The sequence below is a fragment of the Hippoglossus stenolepis genome, chromosome 8, assembly GCF_022539355.2.
Source record: "Hippoglossus stenolepis isolate QCI-W04-F060 chromosome 8, HSTE1.2, whole genome shotgun sequence".
NCBI lineage: Eukaryota > Metazoa > Chordata > Actinopteri > Pleuronectiformes > Pleuronectidae > Hippoglossus > Hippoglossus stenolepis.
In genome coordinates, this window is record NC_061490.1 from 23,963,217 (window position 1) to 23,980,737 (window position 17,521).

The 17,521-nt window shown below is 41.1% G+C and overlaps 1 protein-coding gene across 2 annotated transcripts; it reads left to right on the forward strand.

Annotated features, from left to right (window-relative positions):
* Positions 1 to 3,945: 3,945 nt before the first annotated feature.
* On the forward strand, positions 3,946 to 16,510 carry LOC118113569 (retinoic acid receptor beta). 2 transcript variants are annotated; one of them, XM_035163396.2, is made up of 8 exons: positions 3,946 to 4,510; positions 7,690 to 7,844; positions 8,285 to 8,426; positions 11,758 to 11,924; positions 13,706 to 13,882; positions 14,371 to 14,575; positions 14,657 to 14,815; positions 14,935 to 16,510. In XM_035163396.2, exons 1-8 carry the CDS (start codon positions 4,312 to 4,314, stop codon positions 15,057 to 15,059), a joined length of 1,329 nt encoding a protein of 442 aa, XP_035019287.2. In that variant the 5' UTR covers positions 3,946 to 4,311; the 3' UTR covers positions 15,060 to 16,510. The 2 variants fall into 2 exon arrangements, with proteins under 2 accessions (XP_035019287.2, XP_035019286.2); XM_035163395.2 differs by having other exon boundaries at positions 3,947 to 4,510; positions 7,687 to 7,844.
* The last annotated feature ends 1,011 nt before the right edge of the window (positions 16,511 to 17,521 follow it).

Consider the following 17,521-nt stretch of genomic DNA (forward strand, 5'->3'; position numbering starts at 1 on the left):
GTCCTAATCCTTTCGTAATTTAAAACTCTCCCCTCGTCCGCTCTGTAAGAAAAGTCTGGAACTTTATGTCACGCAGTCGAGTAAGTGTGATGAAGGTCGGCCCAAGGTCGTCAGTGAGGATCTGTGAGGATCCCAGTCAAATCAGTGTCTGTGGTTAATCTCCGGCCACCAGACGAGACGTGACTGATATAAGTAAATCAGAGATTTAAATCAAATTCAAATGATCTTACACGTCCTCCGTGAGAATCCTGCCGGGAAATAATATCAGTTTGCATTTAATTTGGATCTGAGCTGCGTCAGGTTTTCCTCTCAGAGGTTTAGTGGCAAAGCATCGGAACGTGATTCAGATCTGAGAGCAGCTCTTATACATTAATAGACACTGGAACCCTTGAATTAATATAAGTAACGCCCAATAATTAATAACAGAGTAAATAGTTGTTTTCTTCCTGATGTTGTTTAGTGTGTATTTAAATGTTTACGTTAATATATACTTATATATTTTGATGACCCCAATAAGAGAATGTGGATAGTTAATTGAAATCTGCTCATTCAATTTGTTAAACTTTATTTGGGTTGGATATGATACAGATTAATAAAAGATGAATGAGTGTGACTGTGTCGTTGTCGTGTGTATATACATCTATATATATAGATATAGATATATATATATACACACATGTCAGTTTGGTAAAGTTAGAGCAGCCGTTAATTCCAAACTCTTGATCAGGACAACAGAGATTTAAAATGGCTGCCATGTGCCAAATATGGGATCATCCCCAGATGCTCAGAGTTCAACTCTCATGGGAACCGTTCATCAATCACCAGGAGCGGTTTGTTTTTCAGCCGTTTTAATAGTCCAGGTCCGACTCTTTAGAAAATCAAATACGACTTCAAAGAGTCGTTTTTAAACCTGTTCAGTCGCCGTCGTCCTGCTGCCACTGCTGTGACAGTGAAAGTACAGAGATATATTGCACTAATAAATAACCCATCAATGGTGCCAGGCTGCAAACTGAAGGTTTACAACTGGTTGTAAAGAATCAAAAGGACGAGTGAGGATCGTTTGGTCATTTTGTTCCAATTTACCATTTGCTGCGACGCCATTAGACAAAAAGAGCAGCAGAGGAAAAGAGTTTTTCAGTTTTCAGGAAACCAAGATGTGGTTTGTGTGTGTTTGTGTTGTTTTGTACACTTAGTTTTAAATTTCCTCAATCATGACGATAACATTAATAGCGAATTCATACATGTTAAAATGACATCTTTTAATTGAACAGCGCCACAAACTACAGGTGTCGAAATCAACATTCTTGAATCAACACAAGCCGAACAGTGAAACATTTATCCTACTACTGTTGTATCAGAATGAATTAGCAGGCGTACCTAATAAACTGGCAACTGAATGTATTTTAATTGTACAAATGAACATTTAGGATACAAGACATCAATGTACTTTAATATACAACTGTTCTAACAGATATCACATGTACTTATAACCACAGATCTGCCACTGACACTCATCAACTTCACATGTGTTTAGTTGTTGTTTTGGGATCTTTTATTTAATTGGTTTTAAGCTGTTATGGTTGTTGTGGCTTTTCTTAACTTTGCACTTGTATTTTATTTTGTGAAGCACCATGAAACTCTCTGCGCTATAGAGATAAAGTTTATTATTTAATTAATGTTAATAAAACTCCTGTAGTGTGGATGTGGAGACACGGCATCCATCTTAATGCACAGTCTTCAGTTGGTATTGTTATCGTGAGCTTGCTGATTTAACATTTAGTTTTTTAATCTGCTAACATGGCTTTTGATTCTTAATAAAAACCAGTATATCCTCAATCTGTCTCTCCATGAAAAGTCTGGACAGATCCCACCACAGAATGAAAACAAATGACCGAATGAATATTGGAAAAGGGGTTGATGAATGAATGATGGGGAGCGGGAACAAAATGTGAGCGATGCAAAGTGGGCCAGAGGGAAGAGGAGGAAGATGAGAGAGGAGGATGGATGAAGGAGGAGAAAGGAGGACAGGCTGAGCAGGGAGGGAGGTGGAGCAGCAGCAGCAGGCTGCAGGAATGTTTCACATGCTTGTCCTCTCCGTGACCTCGGCTCCCTGGAGTGTGGGAGATACTGGGAGTAATTAGCCTCCTTTAACATTGGAGCTGTGCTGCCCTTACGCCTCAATGGGGTTACAGCAGTGGCATTGAAGGAGATCAAGTGTATTTCTTTTATTTTCAAACAAAACCGCTTTCACGTTCTTCCCCTGCACCACCTGTCTGCAGCACTCCACCAGTGCACGTTCAGACCATGCATTCAATTCCTTTTCTATACATATATATATATATTTTCTTTTGGCAAGTTGTTTTACAGTCGTTAGCAGCTGACGAATGTTGTAAATTAGATTCATTATTTGGAAGTGGAGCAGATTTGCTTCCCCCTCACCCAGCAGCCCGTCTTGCAGCTGACCTACTTTGTCTTCCAGCAGATTTAATCACGCCTCCTCCTAACTGCAAATATTTCTCACTTAAAGTCAGGCATCGAGAAGTGAAGTGGACGTGAATGAAGAGAAACTGAGCCTAAAAGTATTGATTGTGTAGAAGGCCACACGGTTTCAATCAGGAAATGCCAATACTGGAACATTAGCGTTATCTGCTTTGCTCTGACGCCCTTTATTTAAAACACACAGCAGAATAATGTTAATCCAACATCAATCAACGATTTAACAAGGTTTTGGAATAATTTGAATATCACCAGCATCCGGTGAAAACAATCCCCAGGTCTGGATTTGAGACAGAAACGTGTACGGACCATGTTTCAGAAAATTCTGCATCTTTTAATACAGAAAATGTTGAAGCACCATTGTTCACAGTCGAAAATATCTGATTCAATATCAGAGCAGACATTTTCTGGTAGGATTAAAACACACGGTATAAACTGTGAAATGTAGAAATCTATATATATATAAAAGCAAACATTAAGGTGTGTTACTTGCAGATGAATAAATTAGTTATACAACTTATAAATTAATAAATAGCTGAAATAAATGCACGGCTAAAAGGGGTTTTAAATGTTCTCTCAGTGTGTTCGATGCCACATATTAAAGGTTTATGACTTTACACTGAACATCCCATAAATTATGTAGTTTGATCAAAAATCATGGAAACTTTCTCATCGCTGGAATGTACATTTTCCAGAAACTCTAAATATCAACGTTAACCAATAATATGTTTTTTCTACAAAGCCTCCAATGGCAGTGCATGTGTAAGGTACTTTTGCTTTTGAGTTCAACACTTTGGGAAACGGTTATTCATGTTATTTATTAAATTAATTTTAAATCAATAAAACGTGATACAACAAATGTACTTTGTGTGTAACCCACTACGGTAATTTGTTAAAAGGTATGTAAATAGAATATTGTTTTCTGCCAGTGTGTGATTCCATATCACAACTCAAACTTCTAATCTCTGCAAGAAAAACTAAATATAAAACAGATGTCGAGTCGATTTAAGACATTTTTTATTTAATAATTGTTAAATATATGTTTTTTAAATAACACTTCAATCGGTAACACATTCATGAATCAAGTTATTCGTCAACATAACTTTTATTTTTTACAGATGTCTAAGAAAACAACCATACAACTTTTACTTCATTCCTTTTTCAATTGGTATGAAACCAAAGTTCTCAGTTAGTGCAACTGAATATAACTTTCAATTTTGAGCAAATCTAATTATTTGTCTGTTACCAACTCTGCTGCTTTCCCCAGTGTTTGATTTCCCCCAGTGCATCTGATGCTGTTTACAGAATCCAGACAAGAAAAACGAATGGTTTCCCTGAATTCACTGTTTTAAACCCGAACCTCTGCGCGGAGCCTGATGCAGAGCTGTGGTCTGAGCCGCGGCTGATGCCGGTCCCGCGCTGGGTCGTGTGAAGGTCACCAGCGGAGGAGGTTCACGCGGAGTTCAGGCGCATACATTAGGTAACAGCATCGCTGCCTGTGACATAACCGGCATCGAGCAGGTCGAGACGTTCAGGCGATAAAGGAGGAGAAGGAGGAGAAGGAGAAGGAGAAAAGTCCTGGATCTAACTTTGTGGATCTAAACAGGGACAGATGTGGATGCGTCAAACCGCTGGATTCTGCTGCTGCGCGTCGACATGCCGACACTTTGCGTCTGTGGATCGTCAGGATGAGCGCACACGCCCCCTGAGCGCGCGCCACGCTCACGTTTTACCGATAAAACTGTGTTTGCGTCTAAAGTGAAGAAGGAGCTGGAGCTGCGCAGGATTCCTCATGCGGACGGAATCCCTGAGAACATGTTCGACTATGTGGAGTTTCAGTCGTTCGCGTCCGGAGACATCATGGACTTGTACTGCTCATCCAGCCCCGTGTGCGCACTGCAGGACCGGGACCAGGACCGGGACCGGGACCGGGACCGGGACCAGGACCAGGACCTGGCAGCCTTCTTCCCCGAGCTGATCGAGTCGGAGTGGCAGCAGCACCGGTGCTCACAGTGTAGGTGGAAAATAGAAACTGATGTTTTTGGTTAACACTAGAATCTGCCATGCATGCTTTACTGCACAAAAATATCAAATCTGACTTAAAAAATGTGACCTGCATGAAGATAAATAACATTTTATAATCTTTAAAGAGAAAAATAATCCATCTCAAGTGTGTTTTTATAACAATGTGAGGCACAAATCAGAATAAGAAACTATGATTTGTCAAAATATCCGTGCAGGACATCATCCACACGTCTGTTGAATCTTCAGATCTTTGCTAAACATAATTTAAACATTTGACATTTTCATAAATTAGCATTTTAACAGCTATTTGAGTTAATAGCATTGGTTTCACATTAAAAGTCTGGTTGTGTTGTACAGAATCAGACTCAGGATTAACATGGAGGTCCAAAGGGACATGTCTATGTTCTGGAGATAAGGCTGAAGTTTGCAGGATAAACTCATTCTGTTGGGTCTTGTCTACGTCCTGGTCAATAATCAATAAATCAGATAATTTGAGAAGCAACATTCCTGCAGGTTTAGTTGAAAATCAGATATGATTGACAGGCTGATCCCGAGACAGTACAAATGTAAACAGTGAAACAATCTGAGATAAAAAATGACGCAATAAAACCGACAGCAGAGATAAAGAGACGTGGATTAGAACAAATAGACGAGATAAGACGGAATAAAACATTTTAAAGCATCGATAGAAAATGAATTATGGCCATAAATGATATGTTTAACACTCTCATCTGTATGAAATGTCTGTTGTTGTGCTTAAAAACAAAGTGAAATATATTAAAATCAATTCAAAACCTTCAGGAAACCTTCAAATTACGATGTAAAAGAATAAATTCACAGTTCAAACGTGTGTTTCTCTGCCCAAACCTCAGACTTGTTCAGTTAATCTGATTTGTACGATAACGTTGACACATCTGGATGAAGTCAACACATCATCTCATTTTAGTTTGCAGATGAAAGTCTCTGAGTTGTTTGAACCCATTTGTGAGCAGCACATTGTTGACAACACACTTAACTTTAGTTTAAAGTGGATAAAAATGGTTATTAATGTATTTGTCAACAAGTAGAACTTCTCTTGTGAACATCCACAAGTGGAAGCTGCCGTGCAAACAGATAATTCATGTCAATACAGTAAAACACAGTTGTAATAAGAGATAATATGAGACTTGTAGCTGCATGTAACTTCATTATAATGTGTTGTAACCTCTTCACTAAAAAACAGATCAGTAAAAGTGTTAAATTCTCCTGTGAGGCAGTTTTCATGTTGACTTTGCTGCTGCAGGATCTTTTGTGTTTCACTAATAGAAAGTGGATGAAACCAGTGGAAAGCGGTGCAGTGTACTGGTTGAGTGGTGGTGGTCTGTGTTTCGGGAAGGGCCGGTCAGTTCGGGGTCACCGCGGGTTCACCGGCCGGTCACTAGCTCAGGAGGTCAGAGCAGAGCCAGACACTTCCACAGGAGGAAGATGTTCTCGGCTAAAGTACAATAAACTTTAAAAAAAGACCCTTAAGAGTACTTTGAAAAGTACAGAAGTAATTACAGTTAAAGTATAACAAGTAAAAATTGTACTTTTTCAAATAAATGGGCCTATAAATTATATATTATTTATAGCATGGTTATACCGAAAAATGTCTTCTACTAAAATCTATTCGTCCAGCTTGAATATCATGTTTAAAATTAGTTTTAATGAAATATTGGAACGTTTGACAGAGATTTGACCCCAATACCTTTCTCTTTGTTTGTTTATTTGTTTACTTTTTTATGTTTGTCAATAAAACTATTTATAAATTAAGATGTTTCAGAACATAATGCCACAAATGAGCCACTATAACTTAATAATCTATAAAAAAAAAAGAGAAAGTTGTTCAGTCTCACACTTTAGTGATAAAACACAGAAAAACGTAAAATGACCAGATTACAACAAATATGAAATAATGTGTCTGTGAAGTCAGAATCATTTTAAAGTTCATGAACACAGAAAAAACGTTTTTTCTCAGGTTTTATTTTGATTTAAACTTAAATAAAAACCTTAAGCAGCTCCTTCCTCTCAGTCGTCTCTTAAACTTTATCTTTCCTTGAGAACTATTTTACACCCCCTGCAAATTCTTTCCAGGTTTGAATCCTTGACTCACATCAAACAACACCAACTAAATTGGGGCTGGGGCAACACCCCCCCGCCCGGGGCAACACCCCCCGTCCCTCGACCGAATCACTTCCACCGCCCCCCCCCCACCACAGACACTTTCTGTTCCTCCTCCCTCCCTCTCGCTGCCTCTCATCACTCACCCGGGGCTTGTGGCATGCTCCTGCATTGTTTGGTGTTGGGAGAGCGCTCGGCCCTGATGGGGGAGTCCACGTTTGACCCCCCGATTCTAGGTTCAACCAGGGGCCGCCGGTTCAAGGGGACGGAGATGAACAATTTCTCTTTCTTTTTTACAAAATGACTCCCTTTGTTTTTTCCTGCCAGCGTCGGCGGAGGTGGTCAGGGAGGCGGCGGGAGGCCGGGCGGGCGAGTCTCAGCTCAGAAGTGGGTTTTAAGTGGGAGCGCTGCCTGCTGGGATTGATGGAGGGAAGTTTTTACATTTAGCCGGATAAAGAAAGGAGGTTAGAGCTAAAGCGGTGATAGAGTGGCAGACTTTATAAGAGGAGAGCGGGGAATTCAGAACAGAACATGTGGCCAAAGAAAATGAAGAAACCAAGTAGATCTGTGATGCTTCAAGGAAACTAAGAGACTTCTTTTCACTAGTTTCTCCGGCTTCATCCACACGACTACGTTTTACTTTAAAAATGTTTTTAAAATCCCTGCTTTTACTTTTACTTACTCAACTGCAGTGGAGACAATCCACTTCCTGTTTCCACCGGCTCATCAGTTTCATGCATCTCTTTAGATATTTCAGTTTTTCAGCCTGATGCTGTGTAGATCGGAGCCTCAATGAAACGTTATAGGGTCGATTCCCTGGAGACACTAATGTTCAGAGTCTAACCATATGAGACAACTGCACCCCCCACCCAACACCCCTGTCACATGTGCAGGAGGTAAACAGGAAGCAGCTTTTTCATCCAGATCCATGTCGTCTTCTCCCCGAGCGTCGCAGTTGTGTCCCTTTTCGCTGCCTTGTGAACCACCAGTGTTGTGAGGTGTGTGTGTGATGTTGTGTGTTTGCAGCAGTGGGCAGTCAGAGCTCCAGCTCCAGCTCGGACGACCTCTTCGCCAGCCCCACCTCCCCGCCGCCGCCGCCCCCCCGCACTTACAAGCCCTGTTTCGTGTGTCAGGACAAGTCGTCCGGGTACCACTACGGGGTCAGCGCCTGCGAGGGCTGCAAGGTAACGGGTTGGCGTTACCTTAATTTTGTTAATTTCCTCTTGTAAATAACCTGATTTAAACATTTCTGCTGAGATTTCTCTCATTTGTTTTCCATGTTTCTTTATTTTTTATTGATTAAATTCATGTTTTCATCTCTGACTCATATTTTACCGTAAATGATGTTGTAGATTTTTGATTTCTGACATTGACAAACAGCATTAATCAATATCACACCATCTATTAGATGGATTTGCTCACTATTCTGCTGCCAATCATTGTTCCCACATAATGAATCCATTCCACTAGCGCCACCAACAGGTCACTTTTCTGGTTAAATAATCAAAGTATCTATGAATTAAACATTTGTTGTCATTACACATTAATACAGGATGTTTTGAACATTATTCCCACGACTTCTTGTAACTTAAATCATTAACGTGTTCTCCTTCCCCCCCCGCAGGGCTTCTTCCGCCGCAGCGTGCAGAAAAACATGGTGTACACGTGTCACCGCGACCGAAACTGCATCATCAACAAGATCACCCGAAACCGCTGCCAGTACTGTCGGCTGCAGAGGTGCTTCGCCGCCGGGATGTCGAGGGAGTGTGAGTGTCTCAGACTCTTTTACTCTGCTGATGATCACGCGGCGTCTTTAGGGAACAAGACGTTCGCTCTATCTACTGAATCCACTTTATCTCACTTTATCTCAGCTGCACGTTGGTGGTAGATAAAGGTCTCTAACACTATTTATTGCTGAAGATTGGTGGAAAACCTCATATGAAACCACTTTAAATCTGCTAGATGTGGATTTTTATTCCAAATCGCAACAAATTGCACACACTCATATATCAGTTCCCTAAATATACCAGATTGTTCTTTTAAATTCATGAATGATTCCCCGGGAAAAAGAAAAAGCCATAAAACTCAAGGTTAAAGATAGTGAAAAATATCCTAGACCCGCCCCTTTTGCCCAGATCCAAGCCGAACTTTAATGGTTTCCGTGTTGGCCCGTGTCCCATCCTCTCACCGAGTTTGTGTGTAATCCTGCTGACAAACAAACAAACAAACAAACAAACAAACAAACAAACTCACAGGGGTGAAAACATAACCTCTGAGGTGGTAGATTTTCAGAGAGGGTGACGTGTGACAGGTGAATGAAAGGTCAGTGTCGTCCCTGTGAATCATTGACTCAGGTTTTTCTTTAGTGTTTCATAACTGATTTTATCACACCACAGAGAAATGAGAGAAACAAAGACAATAAAAACTTGAATACATAGATTTATTGTGTTCTGATATTAGAGAATTTAATTACTGAATAAGAAAAATGGCAACTCTGCTGTGTATTTATCTGAAAACATCATCTTCTCTTGTGTTTTTGGCCCATTTGCATTTATTTTGATGAAGGAGAGACAGGAAACACGTTCAGAGATATTCAGTAAATGGTTCGACCGGCTTGTTTTTATTAAATCTCTTCGTCATCCGTTACATCATCACTTCCCATTCTGAAAAAGTCTAAAAAGCAAGTTTTCCAGCTCACAGAGTTTCTTATGAAACAACCTCATGATACAGATGTTGAACCCGTCATCTGATCGTCCTTCAGTTGTTTGTGTGTCTTCAGACCAGCGAGCTGTTTTACGGACGTCTCTCTTTGCTCCGGGCGTCTCTCTTATCTTCTCCGGTGCAGGTTACTGAAGCTGAAGGCAGCGAGACAAAAGAAAGACGACGTTCAGAGCTGAGTAAACTCACTCTGCCCTGTTTTTAGGTTCAGAAGAAAAAACCATGAAAGAAGAAATTATTAATATTCTCCATAAAAGACACAGGACAGGATTTTTTTTTTTTATGTGGTGGAAGAAGAAATAGTTTTTACTTTGGTAAAAGTACCGATAAATTTGGAAATCTATTATTATTCAGTAAAACTTGGACAAAACATCAGTGTGATTAGAAACGACTTAAAATATGTCCCACCTGCTAACATGGAGGAGGCAGGGTTTATGGCCTGTACTGCAGCCAGCCACCGGGGGTCCGATTGAGACACTTTGGCTTCACCTATTGTGAGCTTTAACGTCGTCCATCTTTAAATACACTGTCTGTTGTGTCTGTAAATGTGAGCTGTCCTCTCCATAAGCCCGGCCTGTGATTCGCTGACGACCTGTCCTGGGCGTGACCTGCCTCTCGCCGGTCAGCTGTGATTGGCTTCCTGCCACGGGATGAGTGTTCTAGATAAAGGATGAAGCTCTGACTGCTGTGATCCCAACGTGCAGAACAGTGTTGACCTGAAAACCCCTCAGAGGGCGGACGTGCAGTTTGATCTCACACCGTCTTTAACTCAAACATTTTGTATTAATCAGTGTTTTCCATGAATTTAACATCATTCTTCTTCACTTTCTGGAGACTTTGGCAGTTTTCTGCTCATATTTGTACATTTCAAAGCTCATTCCCTGGTCCTGAGCTGCCTCAGTTGCTCTGCAGCGTCCCGGCTGCACACGAGAAACACGGTGTTCAAACCCAGAAGTGCGGTGACCCAGATAACAGAGTTGGTGTTACGCAGAGGGAGCCGGTGGCAGGGATAGGGCGGCAGCGGAGGATCCACCCAAACACATGTTCCCGTTGTTGCTCCTCCACGCTCAGACACACACACACACACACACACGCTCATTACGTAAATACAGTACATCACATGGAGCAGACGGATGCCATGTAACTGCTTCCTGGCTGCTGCGGTCGCCCTGCAATATGAGCTGACTCGCGGTGTTTACACAAGGAGGCCCGGGAATTAGGGCATCCACGCAGAGGAGGAGGAGGAGGAGGAGACTCGCAGTGAGGAAGGCAGAGACCGAGGTGTTGCGTAATCCTGAGGCTCCCTCGACATGTGCGGAGCTGCCTGAACCAAGTCAGTGGAACGCACTGTAATGTGATGACACTGTTACCCAAGTCATTATGAAAGGCTAACCTGGTTCGGGCTGCGGCAGGCGGCTTCACGTGCTCCGGGCTGCGGCAGCAGATGATTCACTCAGATCAGCTGCTTCCTTTAGAGTCAGTTCTGTTCTAGTTACAGTGAAACCTGCTTTTTACGAGCTGAGCCTCAGTAACAAACACTGAAACTACACTACACGGACAAAAGAACCTCGAAGCCCTCGTGCACTTGCTTTAGTGAATTTACTGTTTGTTATGTTTGTTCTCTGACGTAGAACACTGAGCAGAATACAAGACTAAACGCACCATATGAAATGAAATTAATTCAACCTTTAGTTTAACATTGAGTTAAAAGTCAAAGTGTTTGGATTAAATACAGTTCATGGAATTTAGTTTAAAACAAATGAATCAATTTTATTCTCTCTTTTTATATCAGGAAATATCAACTAAGATGAAACTGTGGCTGCTCACGTACTGGTCCTGACGTGCAGACGGATGCAGGATATTTATTTTCATTTTCTCAGGGAATTATTCATGGATTAGTCCTATTTAGGGCACTGATATTTCTGAGCGTCTGTAAGTCGGTGCAGCTTTACAGGGAGTGTTGGGCGTAGTTATGAGCTTTACATCCTGAACATAGCTTCAGGTGACGTGTCCCTGAACAACAGTTTTCTTTCTTTCCTCCTTCTTCCTTCAACCATATTAGTTTTAAGCTGGTGTTGTACTGAATAAACTGAAAACTGAGTGTATACTACAAGTACTGAGATTTCTGCAGCCAGGCCCAGAGGGATGTTTGTGGGTTAATGCAAATATTTGGGAATAAAAGAATTAGGATAAATCTCCTGAGATCAAACCCTTGTGACACAGAAATGTGACTGAGGCTTGATACTTGACAGTTTAATCATAAACATGACGATAAGTAACTATAAATAAACAGAAAACACAATTAAAACCACATATTTAAATGTGCTTTTCGAGTTCTGTCCTGATTGTCTTGTAACCGGCGTCGTCCTCGTTCTGCAGCGGTGAGAAACGACAGGATCAGGAGGAAGGGGAAGAAGGAGGCGGTGAAGATGACGATCATGGAGACGTACGAGCTGACGTCAGAGCTCGGCCTGATCGTGGAGAAGATCTGCAGAGCTCACACGGAAACCTTCCCCGCCCTCTGCCAGCTGGGAAAATACACCACAGTGAGTCGTGACACGAGATCTGACTATTCATACATAAATAAATAATCTGCAGAGGGGGAAAACATCAAAGCAGTCGCCTCCAGCCAGTGATTCAGTGGATTCACATGTGTTTTATGCATCACAGGTGAATGATGTCATGGATTTGATCACGTGTTTCTAGTTTGGTTGTTAATTCAAGACCTCAAGCGCAAAAACAACCGGATCTACACGTGAGATTTTGCAGAAATGTCCACAAACCTGTGGCGTTTTTTCCACTTATGGGATTACTGCAGTCTGAAAGCCTCATGGGAAATGTAGGAGTGTCGGCTGTGATCCGTAGTAAAGAGGGATTTAAGATGTCTGAGGGCATTTAAAGCTCAACACGTGATTTATACTTAGAGCCTGAGAGGTCAGAGCTCAATGTCACAGCGGCTGAACACACGCATGTTGAAAAACCTTCAACGTTTGCAAACTTATAATCAATAATAAAGAGGTTAATAGAGCTGCAGCGCCAAAAAAATCTATGTGTTTAGGATAACTATCAATTAAATATAGATTTTTTTGTATTGAATATGTGCTCAGCAAATCAATATTCATATAACAATATTACATAACATACGTAACATAAAATAAGTCACAAATGAACACACGAATATCAAGAGTTGTACAATTTATCAACAGTTATAACGTACAACATAATGTTTCATCATTTAAACATGAGTTTCACCTCATAACAATACAGAAACAAGTTATAATGTGAAATGCTTTAGGACATAATGTGAGTAATAGTATATTATGTGTATGTATAACATGAAAATATCTTGTTTTAGCCTGAACTAGATAGATAGATGGATAGATAGACATATGTGTATGAAAATATCTTTTATTGGATTAACCTCAAACCTCTCACATTATAACTTGATGTTAACTCGTTTTTAACTGAAATGTACACGTACTGTAGCTGTCGTGTTTCTTCACGAACTTTCTTTACGTGAGATTTATCAACACTGGACAGAGTCAAACATCTAACAAGCCCCAAAAACCTGCGTGTCCATCACAACGAGGAAAACCTGCTCGTCCCGTCACGATGAGATAACAGAACCCTTCCACTGTTATGAAATACATTAAACTGTTAAAACATACAAGGGCGCGGCCCTTTCCACAAACACACGGATTCCTCGCCTCACTTGTTTGTGTTTTAATGAGTCAGATGAACTCAATGACGCCTGAATAATGAGGAAGGTCATGACAGAAAAATTACATAAACAGCCACCGCATAAACACAGTCTACTTCCTGGTTTGAGATAATGACAGATCATTAACTACGTATATTTATTACTTCAAAAAGTATATTTAGAATTAATTTGAAGAGTCTAAAGATTAAAAAAGATTCAATATTTAAGTTAAATGATTTTAATAAACTGGAAAAGTCGAAGTCAAAACATGTTTGTGGCTAAAAATCCATTACATGGTTTTCTATGTGTGGTATTGTAAATTAAATATGTAAAATGTAGAAACTCTAGTATCATGACATGTTTCTATGGCTTTACATCCACAATCAGGTTCTGATGAACCCATGATGTTTGGTTCTAGTGTTTTTTAGTTCATTGTTTTGGTTTTTACAGCATAAATTTCACTGTTTAGTTTCAGTCATCGAGCTTATTTCCAGTTTTCAGTGAAGAGGCTCTAAAAACCTGGTCTTCAACAGATCTTAAATGTGTCTCTGTGGTTTCTGCTTCCTGAAACATGAACTTCCCCTCTGAATAGTTAGAGACATTCTCCATCTTTTCTCCTGCCTCCAGAACTCCAGCTCCGACCACAGGATCCAGCTGGACCTCGGGCTGTGGGACAAGTTCAGCGAACTCGCCACCAAGTGCATCATCAAGGTGGTGGAGTTCGCCAAGCGAGTGCCGGGCTTCACCGGCCTGACCATCGCCGACCAGATCACTCTGCTCAAAGCCGCGTGTCTGGACATCCTGGTACGTTTCCACCTTCCAAAGGAAATCCATTCCTTTACTTTTGTATCTGCAATAAGTGATGTATGCAGGATGTGATATGATCTTGAACTGAGCGACTGTCATTTCACAAATATGAGTCACACCTTCTGCACTCAGCCGAAAGACAAAGTGAGTGACAGGTTGGCAGACGGGCAGCGTGTGTTACAGGAGCCTGATCCTTTACTCTGACAGCAGCAGGGGAGCGTCACATACAATCACAAGCTCTGATGTGTTTCCTCATAACACACGTTTCCTCACTGAGGCGTTTTACATTCTTCACCCGACACTTGGAATATTTCACATTCCAACAACAACATGTCCTTGTACGTGTGTAACACTTTCCTGAACTTCTGTTTCCTGGTGTCTACAAGTTATTAATATGAATAATAGCCCCATGAATTAAACCTTGTTTCCACTGTCTTTCTTTTCTCCTTTGTTTTTTCCGTATCTGTTCTTCTCGCGTCGCACAGATCCTGAGGATTTGCACTCGCTACACCCCCGACCAGGACACGATGACCTTCTCCGACGGCTTGACCCTGACCCGTACTCAGATCCACAACGCCGGATTCGGGCCTCTCACAGATCAGGTTTTCACTTTCGCCGGACAGCTGCTGCCACTGGAGATGGACGACACGGAGAGCGGGCTCCTCAGCGCCATCTGCCTCGTCTCTGGAGGTAAGAAACTCCCACACGCATCAATTCTCTGTATGTATTTCACCTCAGGAAGCCAAACGTTGTGTATCTCCGTCTGTTCAGACCGACAAGACCTGGAGGAGCCGTCGAAGGTGGAGGTGCTGCAGGAGCCGCTGCTGGAGGCGCTGAAGATCTACTCCCGCAAGCGGCGACCCAGCATGCCCCTCATGTTCCCCAAGGCCCTCATGAAGATCACCGACCTGCGCAGCATCAGTGCTAAAGGTCAGAAACCGGCGACTCGCTGAGAGGACGTTCTTCACAAAGTTCTTCACCTGATCTAATGAGGACGAGACGTGGCGTTAACGTGTGTTGTGTGTGTGTGTGTGTGTGCGTCTCCACAGGGGCCGAGAGGGTGGTGACGCTAAAGATGGAGATCCCGGGCTCCATGCCGCCTCTGATAGAAGAGATGCTGGAGGATCTGCAGAACCTGGAGGAGCATCAGAAGAAACGCTCGGAGGAGAGCTGAGCAGAACACACACACACACACACACACACACACACACACACACACTCTGGTTTCTCGCTCCGAAGCTGCTCAAAGAACAATACATCGTCTTCCCCCTGAGAGAAGCCGCTCACTTCATAAGGTGCAGATGCAGTTGAGAGTCTTACCTCAGTGTTTGGTCAGTGAACATTAACAGACTCCTCAGCAGACTTCATGTGAAACAACAGAGAACGATGCAGTAATGTTTTTAAATCAGTTTAATTTTTAACACCTCGTAACCACTGATCTGTTATTTTCTGTATTTATATTTGCATGGATTCATTTTTGTCTGATTAAGTAACAATATCTTTAGCATTAGTCTCGTAAAGATAGTGAACATATGGAATTTGAGCTTTTTACGAACTGTGAATATTTGTACCTGACGTGTCGATGTTTTTCTTCACGTTTGTAAAAACAAAAGGGAAATTTAGGTTTTTACTCGTAAGGGTGAATGTTCATGAGTGGCATCAACAAAGTTCACAAGCAGATGAAGCTGAGTTGACGCCGGAAACATCAAATTTTATTACAAAAAAATAAAACTGAAAATACAACAAATTACTACTTAAAACACCGAATTGTTGTCTCGGGCAGAGTTTTGCATTTTGCTAGAAATCTCTGTCTGCAGTAGGAAATAGAAAATGTATACATGCTACAGTGAGCTCATGCATATGGAATAAAGTGTCAGGCTGGGTTCGAACAAATTGAAATGATATTCGGCTTCGGGTTGGGTTCTAATCTACTTGATTTTTTTATGCTGCACATGCCTGTAATCGAGGAAAACACCAGGGGGACACAAAAAAAATGGCTTCGGCTAATAATCTCTTTGACTCAATTCAATGAATGTTTTCTACATTTAAAAAAACAATTTTAATTTAAGAAAATAAGCCAATTTCTGAAGTGCATCAGTGTTTGATGCCTCATCACAGAGAGCTGGAATAAAATATAGTGAAATGATAAAAAGAATAACAGCAGTTTTATAAAAAAAGTATCTGATCGCAGGAGATAAAGGATTATGGGTAATGTGGTTTTCTGAGGTTTTCTAGATTTTAGCAAAGCAGGTGTAAAATACAAAAAAGATTCAATGACATTTGTGCCTGAAATACGTCAATTTATGGAAAAGAATGAAATAGAAATGTGTGAATTATTCATTAGAAATTACAAAATCAGCATCTTATGTACTGTAACACCTCATCTGTGCCTACTACAAAAAACATATCTATGATTTTTACATATTTTGCAAATTTATCAACCTGGAAATGTGAATGCCTTCATTTTTCTCCCCCATGTCTCCTGTTGTATAGTATAACTACTGTGTGTACATATTATATCTATGACCATCATTTTCCACGACGCGTTCATTTGTTACAATACTAAAAACAGATTTCATCACATTTTTTTGTTGCTCCATTAATTAAAGTCTTGTTGTAGCGGTTTTTGATCTTTGAAGATTCACGTTTCTTTTGATGCTTGAGGCTTTTTTCTGTGGTGATGCAGCGGCTCGTGTTTCATGTGAGGTTGTTTCAGGTCACGTCAGCTGCACTGAACAGGGCTTGTACTGCCCCCTGTGGACCAGTGGCAGGCATTGCACTGCGGTACATTGTGTCCACATTGAGTTTTAGTCCACTGAACGAGTAACTGCTTTTTAAAAAATTATATATATATATATATTCAGTTCACTAGGTTCATTTCTGACCCATAAAACTCTCTCTCTCTCTCTCTCTCTCTCTCTCTCTCTCTCTCTCTCTCTCTCTCTCTCGAAGCTGCCGGTTCACATAAATAGAAAAACACACAACAACAACAACCAGTTGAACAGGAAATCGTGACCATGAAGTGGAAATTAAATGATGTTCACAGAATGATAAACATAGAACTGAAACAACCAGCATATTGTCTGAATCACATATTTAATCATTCTTGATTACATGACAGGAATATTTTAAATATAAGTACTAGTTTAGCAAATTAGCACATGTCCCAAACTTTTGAACTGTTCCTTTAATAAATTGGCAAAAAAAAGAAATGGAGGAGTGAACGACATGAGAAGAAGTTCAAAATTTGGATTGGTGACATCACAGTGTCCTTTGATGGAACAGTCCTTTCACCTTCTTCTTTTAATGTAGGACATCATAGCACTCTGCTACTCTTGGCCAAACCAAACAAAGAACAGAAGAAGAATGGTCACAATACATTTGGTTGGTGGATACAAAGTTTTATCAAAGCGAATTCAACCATTGGCAAGTCAAGTTTTTCTTTTTTAAAAGCTAAAGAAATTGACAGTGATGGAGACGAGGAACGTTTTTTTCGTGGAGGACCTGGACTTTCTGTGTGAGGTTGAGGAGGAGAATGAGTGCTCCACCCCCCAGCAGATAGAGGAGGAGATAAAGGACTGGATGCAGGAGGAGATACAGGAGGGGACAGAGGAGGAGACAGAGGAGGAGATACAA